General features: G+C 54.4%; 1 protein-coding gene across 1 annotated transcript; it reads right to left on the bottom strand.

Moving 5' to 3' along the window:
• Nucleotides 1-453: 453 nt before the first annotated feature.
• ANKRD2 (ankyrin repeat domain 2) lies at nt 454-9,766 on the bottom strand. Its single transcript, XM_046026626.1, is given in 11 exon segments — nt 454-721; nt 1,513-1,611; nt 1,717-1,815; nt 2,656-2,754; nt 3,078-3,176; nt 4,841-4,948; nt 5,050-5,208; nt 6,158-6,259; nt 9,579-9,668; nt 9,670-9,720; nt 9,722-9,766. Coding segments are annotated over 11 exon segments (1,092 nt in total). The 5' UTR covers nt 9,752-9,766; the 3' UTR covers nt 454-565.
• Between the last annotated feature and the right edge of the window lie 465 nt (nt 9,767-10,231).

The following is a 10,231-nucleotide window of genomic DNA, read 5'->3' as shown; positions in this document are numbered from 1 at the left end:
CCCGCCCGGAAGGCCGACTTCCGCCTGTAGGGCCGCGGCTGGCGGAGCCGATTGGCTGAGCCGCCCCTGTGACTCCCCGCCGGCGTTCCAAGGGTCCTGATCCCCTGCTAGGCTCCTCCTGCGCGGGCGGGCCGCCACGTGACGAGCCTGCGCTGGCCACACACGGCCCTGTGGGACAGCGGTCACCAGGACGGGGGTGGGAGGGCGCAGCGGAGGTGCCGGGGCAGGTGACCCACGCTGAGATTTGGGAAGAGCGCTGGCAGGAAAGAAGCAAGAAGACGCCCCGGTAGGAAAAGCCATAGAGCTGGGTCCAAAGGGCTCCAAGCCCCCCTCTTCCCCGAACCTACCCTTGCTCCATTTTCCTTCATTCCTAAATGTTGCAGACACAAATGGAAACAAACATCACCAATTGCAAAAAAAAAAAAAATTTTATTGCGGTAGTTTGTGGGTGTCCCGAATCCCACGCAGAGGAATGGCAGGGTCCTCGGCTCTGTGGGCCGTTCTTATGACCCTCTGGCTGCACGCAGGGGACAGCCCGGGTGCCCAGCTGGCCTGGGCCAGGTGTTTACTGGACTGGCACAGGCTGGGGGGGCTCCTGCTGGGTCTCCGCGGGGCCCTGCAACCCATTCTGCTCTAAACCTGGCTCTGGCTCCGGGGGCTCCAAAGCCTGCCGGGTGTCAGATTGCCACAGCTGCACCAGGTCCGTTGGGGTCTTTCCTGCCTGGGGGAACCAAGCGGAGATCTTGTCACTGCTCAGAAGTTTGTACCAGGAGATTCCCTCATCTATACCGGGGGTTCCAAACAGGGGCAAGCAGCAACATCTAGAATGTTTGTGATTGTCACAGTCAGGGGTGTGAGGACTATTGGCATTTGGTGACTAGAGGCCAAGGATGCTGCTTAACGGTCCTGTAATGCATAGCAGAGTTCTCTCACAGCAAATAAATTTCCGGCCCCAAATGTCAGTCATGCCCCAGTTGAGAAACCCCCACCCACTCCTCTGCACAGTTTCCTGACTTTCCCACTATCCCCTTAGCCTTTCTTGAGTCAGGGGGACCTTCCCATTCCCCTCTTTCATGATTGCTCCGGGCTCCAAAGAAGAGCGTGGACTAAGCGACATAAGAGCCCGAGAGAACTCTAGACCCACACAGTGTGCTAGGGGTGGTCGTGCCAACCAAATGCTTTTTCCCTTCAGCTGGGTTCCTCCATGATTTTGGTCTCCTTAGGCCTGGACATTAGGACCCCCTTGGATCTATTTCGAGACTTTGGGAAGTCCTCCTACTGTCCTTTCTGGCTGTTCTCTGCACTTGCCCTCTGGACAGAGATAAGCATACAGAGATCTCGGAAGGTGGGTGGGCCCCAAATTCCCAGGGCGCCCTGAGAAACCCTCCACTGTGAGTGTGCTCTGAGGGCAGGCAGAGTCTTTCTTAGTTCTGTGTTTCCTCTGAGTGCCCAGCGCAGAGCCCGGGTAAGCGGTGCACACTCGTTACCGAATCAGGGAAGGAATGGACTTACTAGGTTCTTGGTCATCATGTCGGCCCCGTGCAGGAGCAGCAGTTTGATGATTTTGTAGCGGTTGAGCCTCACAGCATCATGCAGGGCACTGTCCCCTTCCTAGAGCCAATGTGACACTCAGTATGGCCCACAGGGGCATGTGGATGCCCTCGGGCTTCTGCACTCCTGGGATGTGGCTGAGCAGAAGGGGACCTGGACACTCACTCTGTCCTTGGCATTGATGTCCAGGCCCAGGGATAGAAAGTGCTGCACAATCTCCACGTGCCCCGTCCGGACTGCCACATGCAGGGGGGTACTCAGCAGCTGTGTGGGAAGGAAGCAGGAACCGCTGGCTCAAGGCGCCTGGACTGTGGTGCTTCTGGGAGGGAGGTTGTCCAAGCTCCAGCCTAATCCCCTCCCCAAGTCCCAGTGCCAGGGCCTGAGCCCCATAAGGACTGGGAATGCTACCATTTCCACCATCCTATCCAGTGGTCTACCTTGGAAGCATTCGACGCCTCGTCCTCTGCGAGGCCTTCTATGGTTCCCCTCTCACCCAGCTGCAAACAGCTGTGAGCTCTGCTGCCCTTCTCTTAATAATTATAATAGGTGCTATTAACTGAGAGGTAACTATGGGCAGGCATGGCAGAAGCTTATAAAACATCAGCCTTATGCTCAATAAATAATTTACATACACTTCCCCATCTAGTTATATAAGAATTCTGTAAGACATGTGACAGATACACCACAGAGGCTCAGCGGCAGTCCCTAGTTCAAGGCTATACACAAAGGAATGAATGAATAGAAAAATGGTGGATGAAGAAACAAGCGAACAGATGAATAAGTGAATGGAGGGATGGACAGACAGATAGACAAAGGATGATGAAGGATTGCAGGGATGAACAAATCCCACCTCTTTGGGGTAATCCCAAAGCTCCCTAAATAGTGGATTTCTTCTCATCCTCTCTCCTCTGTCCTTCCTGCTCCCATCCCCAGATGGCGGTCTCCAAGGACCTACAGGTGATGGCAAAGACCCCTTCCCGGGCTCTGCAGCCCCTCTAGAAACCAGACTAGCTCACTATCCTCCTGCTTCCTGGGCTTTTCTGTTCTCTGCCCCTTGCCCTCCCTTCCCACCCGTCCTAACACCCGTGAGCATTATTGCCTCACCTTGTCCCTCTTGTTTGTGTCTGCTCCTCGGCTTTGCAGGAGTTTTACGACCTCCAGGTGGCCCCCACGACAGGCCCAATGCATGGCTGTGCAGTCCAGCTAGAAGGGAAAGATGGGGCTGTAGGGGAAGAAGTGCCCTAGCGGAAAGGACCTCAGCTAACAGGGCTGGAGGAATCAAGGGAAAGAGGACAGGGAAGGTGCAAGGGCATGCCTGTGCATGGGCAGTGGACAGAGCAGAGCAGGAGAACCCTCGGGTCCAAGCCAGGTTTATGGAGGACGGCCCCAGGCCATACAGAGGTGGGGGCTAGAGGTGGGGGCCGGCCCCAGAGAAAACCTGTTTGTGTCCCAGGTTGGTGGGAGGGAGGGTCCACTGGTGTTGGGCCCACCTCCTGCCTCCCACCCAATAGGTATCTCTTACTCACCCGATCCTGGAAGTCTACAGTGGCCCCATGCTCCAGAAGCTTCTCCAGGATCTCCATGTGACCTTCCAGGGAAGCTCGATGAAGTGCTGTCCGGTGGAACTGTCCCCAGAGAGACCGTCAGGGCCTGATTTCTGGCCTCAGGCTGAGAACAGACCTCACCAACCATTTTGAATCTGATCCCTGTGTTTGGTCCGCATCATTACCACATTCTGGCAGCCCCTTCATGTTCTATCCAGACCAGCCTTGGAACCCTCTTATATCCTGGGAACTCTGACCTTCTCACCATCCCCAACCCCCAAGCACATCGAGCTAGGCCTTGACACGGGCTGTTCCCTCTGCTGGGAATGCCCATTTTGCCCTTACTTCCTGTGAGTACTTGATGATTCTTGCTACTCCTTCCAGAGGTGGGACAGTTCAAGTGCCATTATCTTAAAACCTTTAGGCCTGAGCTAGCCCCAGAGGTCCCAGAGAACCTTTCAGAGAGGGTATTGGAAGGGCAGGCCAAGACTTACTAGGCTGTTTCCCCTGGGTGCCTAGCCCAGTGCCAGAAGGGGCAGGTGCACAGCCATGCCTGATTCAAGGAAGGAGTGAACTTCAGCATTTTGCTTTGGTTTCTTGAAACCCTCAGGCCATGAGGCGTATCTGCCCATAGTCAAGATATGGTTATGGGCGGACCTCCCTCTTCTCTCAACCGTGGTCTTTCCTTTTTTTGAACTCCCAGCACCCGGCACAGGGCTCGAAGGTGAGAGGTGTTTGGATGGATCAAGAGGACTGAGACTCCCGAGTCTCATGGAAGGGAAAGCCATGTAGTCTAAGCCGGCAGTGATGCAGGCTGCAGGGGATGACCGTCACATTTCTCAGTCCCGGGAGATGCACATGAAATGTGAAAGAGACGGTTTCAGGGAAAACAGAAGTGTGAAGGGCGATGGAAACATTTTGAAAATCGTGGTGATGGTTGCACAGCATGGGAAATATAATGAATGCCACTGAACTGTACACTTAAAATGACTAAAGTGGCTTGTTTCAGGTTATATGTATTTCGCCACTATACAACAATCAATGAATTTTAAAAGGAAGTGTAATAAACAATGCAACACAGGGGCGCCTGGGTGGCTCAGTGGTTTAAGCCTCTGCCTTCGGCTCAGGTCATGATCCCAGGGTCCTGGGATCGAGTCCTGCATCGGGCTCTCTGCTTGGTGGGGAGCCTGCTTCCTCCTCTCTCTCTCTCTCTCTCTCTTTGCTTGCCTCTCTGCCTACTTGTGATCTCTCTCTGTCAAATAAATAAATAAAATCTTTAAAAAAAAAAACAATGCAACACAAAAACAATATCATATCCCCCATGTGCTATAGTTTTTTCCTCCATTCACTAAATACTAATCGAGGCATTAATATTCTATTTGATCCCCATGACATGCTCCGAGGGAAACAGGCCATTTTACAGAAGAGGAAACTGAGGCCCAGAGCTAGCTGAAGGTCACATAGTTAGGGAGTGATGGAGATGGGATTTGAGCCCCAAATTGTTGGTTTGGGCTCTTATTATTTAATTCCGTTCCCCTTTCTTCCCTAGAAGACCACATGACATTTGTTACTCTGGAGGTAGTTCAAGGTGAAAAGGGTCTAAGGACTTAGATAAATTCCTACGTGGGCAAGGGGTCACCCAAACCCCTGCCGAAGGACCCCCAACGCCTGTTCTCAGGCCCAAAAGTGGGCAGGGGAGGCAACTCTGAAAGGGAGGCAGACAGAAGGTACATGTAGAACTTCACCTGATCACAAGTGTCTGGGGAACCCCCGTCAGCCAGGAACTTCTCAATGACCTTCATTTTCCCTTCCACTGCCGCTTTCAGGAACGTCTCTTCTTCCACAGGGCCAGTCTGGAAGGAATGAACGCAGTCATGGAGGGCTGCCCTGCAGTGATCAGAGGCCCTCCTGGGCTCCCCCCCACCAACACAGGGGTCCTCCCCAAAACCCTTACAATCTCCTCGGGCTCTGGAGGTGGCTCCTGGGAGGCCGCCAGGGCTTCCCGCTTCTTCTGCTTGCGTTTTTTCCGCAGCTCGATGAGGTTCTGGATCCCCCCCACGTCGATGATCTCCCGGCGAAGATCTAAGGACGTCTTGCGCACACGCTCTTGGCCCTGCAAGGAGGTGGCTCATCAAACCCCACGCTGGGGCCTTGGGGACCCCTGAGTCAAGCTTGGGGAGATGGATAGGGAGAGCTTTTCAGGAGAGGGAGAATCCGGATGAGACTGGGACACAGACGGTTCTGATCGGGGACAAGGGGAGACTTGGGACGACATAGAAGCTGCCAGCTCTGAGCCTTCATGTAGGTGAAGGGTAAGAGGAGGGACTCTCAGAAGTAACCCTTAGCCCAGCCCTTGAGAATGGAATCTGAATCCTCAGCTTTCCATGCAGTTTCATGTGTGTGTGTGAGGTCATAACAATACAGAAACAGGGGCTTCTGGGTGGCTCAGTCAGTTAAAAGTCTGCCTTCAGCTCAGGTCATGATCTCAGGGTCCTGGGATCCCTGCTGAGTGGGCAGCCTGCTTCTCCTGCTCTCTCTGCCCCTCCCTCTGCTCGTGCTCTCTCAAATAAATAAATTTTTTTTTAAAATCTAAAAAAAAAAATAAATAAACTAATACACAAACATAAAAGGGTTGAAGAGAAAGCCCTTCTCTCCCAGAGGTAACTTCCATTATGGCCTGGTTGATGCCCTTCAGACAAGCATCCTTTGGGATCACCCTCCACACTAGTGTTCTGGAAACTCTGGTTTTCCTCTCAGCAGCACAGGGGTCTTTCCCGTCAGCACACACAACCTCCCGAGCCCCTTAACACGGGCACGGTGCCCAGCTGTATGCTATCCCATCAGTTGGGGCTTCCAAAATGAGTCCATCCCCTGGGATCTTGTACATACGCAGATTCTGACTCAGCAGGTCTGGGGTAGGGCCAAGATTCTGCATGGTTAGCATGCTCCTGGGGTGGGAGGCTGCTGAGATAATGGGTTCGCATACTACGCTAGGGGGAGCAAAGCCATAGCTTACCTGTCCTGTCCCCTGAGTGCAGAGGTTGGGCTCTCCTCACGCTTACCTTAACCTTCTGTAAGGCCAGACCCTGAGCCCCCTGGTGCTTCTCATCCTCCAACACCAGCATGTCCATGGGCAGCTTCTGCTGTGTGGTTCCTCGGAGTTTCTGGTGAGCCAAGGAGAGGATGTTCTCCAGCACCTGCCCACAGTACCCAGGGAGGCAGGTAGCCTCTCCCCCAACCCACTCCAAAGAAACCCCAAGGACCTCCTACTGTGTGACCTCAGAGCACTTCAGAGCCCCACTCCCGACTGGTCCTGGAGAGCCAGCTCCCCATAGTTCTCCAGCTCAACCCTACCCCAACCTCAGCTCAAACTCCTGTCCACTGGTGGTCATGTGTGTCCTCAGCAAGACAAGTTTAAGGGCTACTGGAATAAATTTTCGTGAAATTTATTCACTTTTCAAAGCACCGAGATGATGATGGTGGTGGTGGTGGTGATTTCTTTGTTACCATTAAAGATTCACATAGATGAAATGATTGTGGTAAGAATTAATTATTTTTTAAATAGATTCATGTGTCAATACAAAAATGTGGCAACTCTCAGATACCAACTTTTTCCCCTCAGATTTTACTGCTCCATGAGCTGGAAACTTGTCAGGGAAGCTGAGGGACAGGAGCCACAGCAACCTAGCCTTTGGTTTGAAGGGACTCTCCGCATTCACCGTATTCTCATTGTAACTGGATGGGTGAAACTCCTTCCAAGTCCCCATTTGTAGTTTTGACTTGCCTGGACCGCTTTCTCAGGACCCCCTCCTCTGTTTTGAAGGAAGCCACTTTTTGTGACAGGCTGGCACCCATTTCTGTGTGCTGGGAAACTTCACCCCGGGTGGAGGACACGGAGTCCGGGTGGTGGCTGGGAGGAATGGCCCACCCTTACAGAGCTCTCAGCTGCCTTGTGCCTTTCCCACTGAGCTCTGGTGGGATACTCTTCTAGGGCTGTTTTGAGGGCTGATTTCCCCGGTCTTCATTCGGGAGGCCCTGGTGCCCACTGGCTGTTTCCTTCTGTGTTGGGCTTACATGGTTTGAGGTATCCCCAGTGTTGGCCTCACCTGAAACACTATCTTCTTCCAGGAACAAGAGATGCCCTTGGGCTGCAGCCTGGGGGACCCTGGCTGGGTTCCTCATGGAGCATCCCAAGGGTAGGCTTGGGTTGCCATTAGCTTGGTAACCCTAGCACCTATGATAGGGTCTAGCATACAGCAGGTGCTCAGTGAATGTTGGAGAATAAATGAGTGAGTGAGTGAATGGATCACAACAGGGGGCGCTCAGCATCTATGCCCACCCCGAAGTCCTCAGTGATGACCTGACCTAGTATGCTCCCACGACAGATCCCAAGCCCTGGGCTAAGGGATTCTCCTTCGCCTCCCACACCAAGAAGGGGGAGCAGGCTGGACAGAGGCTCCCCTCTGAGAATTTTGCTGGGAACAAAATTCTTGGGACTTGGGAACAACCAGGGACTCTCGTGCTCACACAGGCCTTACCCAGACTCTCTAGTCCTTCACTTCAGATTTGTCTTTGGGGGCTGACAGACAGTCAGTCAGTACTCATGAACTGGGTGCTAGTGTGAAACACAATGAAACAATGCCCACCTTATTTTGTAGATCACTGTACAGATTAAATGAAAGTATGCCTGGGGGTGCCTGGGTGGCTCAGTGGGTTAAAGTCTCTGCCTTCAGCTCAGGTCGTGATCCCAGGGTCCTGGGATGGAGCCCCGCATCAGGCTCTCTGCTCAACAGGAAGACTGCTTCCTCCTCTCTCTCTCTCTCTCTCTCTCTCTTTCTGCCTGCTTGTGATCTCTGTCAAATAAATAAAATCTTAAAAAAAGAAAGTATGCCTATACAGAGCTTAGCACAGTGCCTGGCACGTGGCAGGCATTGGTGGGAAGGGTGGCTCTGTGGGCACCCGGTGTCCCGACAGCCGTGCTGCTATATTTGTTGGGTGAATGAATGGATGAGGACAGCTCCATGTCCCCCTGCTGAAGGTCTCTGTGTCCAACGCCAGCACTCCAGAAATGGCACAGTGGTGTGACTCACCTACCTGGCCCCAGGGGAGAAGTGGCATTCCTGGAGATCCAAGGATGCCCCAGCCCGGACTCATTGGGCTCAGCCCAAACTCTTCCCCCACAAACCTCTCCCCCCGCCCCCCCGCCTCTGGTCTACATCTCTTCTTCCACCAGAGTCCTGGTCCTTCCCTCTTCCTCACCCCCACTCAGCCACTCTTTTGGTGAACAGAGCCTACTTCTAAACTGATTTATCTCCTTCCTCCCGTTCCTGTTAGGGCCAGTCTTTGGCCGACGTGTCCTTCTCAGGCTGTCAGAGATGCCTTCTTAAAATAGGTCAGATGGCACCACTCACCCTCACTCAGCAACACTCAGTGGCTCCCCAGTGCTCAAAGAATAAATATCTTTCCCATGGCCCTCGTGGGTTTGTACCCAGCCTTAGGCCCTACCAGACTTTCTCACAACAGTCCCGCCATCACTCATCTGAACTTTTTTGTGCCTGTCTTTTCCTTAGCCTGGAATTCCTTCCCTCTCTGATCTCCACTCACCAGCCTTGAAGGTCCCACTCAAATGCCATCTTGTTCCCAGGAGTCCTTGAGCACCCACAGCCAGAGCGACTCACCTACCTTTTGTGCCCTTCCCTGCTGACTTAACAGCTCTATTTCACCATTGCCTCACTCTGCCTGGTTCTCTGCAGACTATGTCCCTGACGGATGCTGGCTAGAATGACTGTAGGGCTGGTAAGGAGGAGGCCGGGGCTGGCCTACTGAGCCTCTTACTCCTCACAGCCCCTGGCACTCGGCAGAGCACACTCTAAGGCAAATGGTAGTTTAAACAAATGGTAGAATGAAGAGTAGACAGGCCTGCACCTTCGTCCCCTTTCCCCACTCCTTTCCCCAGAGAAAATGCCAATTGCCCAGAGCTGCGTGCTCCAGCGGCCTCCCCGAGCGCAGATGGTAGTCCTGGGAAAACCCATGCTTCCTTTCCCAGCACCCCGTCCTTGCTCTGCTCCCAGTCTCTATTCTTCAGGGACCAAATGCAGGAGTTTCTCCCGTCTCAGCCTCCCACCCAGCAGCTGGGAGCTCTCAGGGCCCCAGACTCCCCCATTCTCAGGCAGCACCCCAGCTGTCCTGCTCTAGGGCAGTCTGGCCCATCTCCTTGAGGTCCAGGTGGGTGGCAGGCTATCAGGAGCCCAGCTTGGCTCACCCACCCCACCGTCTCTCAGTTCGTGGGGGTTGAAGCCTTCGTTTCCCACTGGCAGCAAGCCCCTCCACCAGGAGCACCCTGGGGCTGGAATGGAGCCATCAGGCCCCTGGGGACACCTGCCCTCCTTCCTACCACAGATGCGGCAGCCAGGCTCTTACCTCCCTTGACAGTAGAGCAGATCTCCTTAGAATCCCCTTGGGTCCCCACACCCATGCCCATACCTCATTCTCTTCCTCCTGCACCAGCCGCTCCTCAATAAGCGCCGTGGCCCTCTGCACTGCCTCAGAGCCCTCCATGGTGCCGTCTATCACCAGCCTCTGCAGGGCCCAGGGCCTCGGGGGCTTTATAAGCCAGGGCACCCCCCCACCCCCACCCCGCTGGGTGCCTTTGCCATGAGCTCACTGGCCCAATTCTCCACCTGCCTCCCCCACCTGTCACCTTCACCCTGGGCAGCCCCGGGGAGCTGAGGGAAGCAGGGACAGTTTGCCCCCCCACCCCCGACCTGTTGGAATTGAAGGGCCCAGCGCCCCAAAAGAGCAGGGCTGCAGGAAGGAGCCCGCCTAGCCTCTGTCCTGAATGCTTGGGTCAGGCTGGGCCTTAGCGGTGGCAGCTGGGCTGCACAAAGGACCGGCTAGCTGCCCCTAACCCTGATGACAGTGCCACCTGCTGGACGCCTGGCAACTGCCCACCATTGTCAGGGAGGGGAACTGAGAGATAACTGTGAGGACCCAATGGAGGCCTGTGTCCCCAGCTGTCCTGTGAACAGACTCTGCTTGCTCTGTGGCAGGGCCGACTCTGCTATGTCGGGGCTGGAGTGTCAAGGTGGTGGGCAGAAGAAAGAGCAGGTGCCTCCCTCTTAGCTCACAGCTCAGGC

The sequence above is a fragment of the Meles meles genome, chromosome 13 (genome assembly GCF_922984935.1).
Source record: "Meles meles chromosome 13, mMelMel3.1 paternal haplotype, whole genome shotgun sequence".
Taxonomy (NCBI): Eukaryota; Metazoa; Chordata; class Mammalia; order Carnivora; family Mustelidae; genus Meles; species Meles meles.
This window is presented reverse-complemented; position numbering and strand designations above follow the sequence as displayed.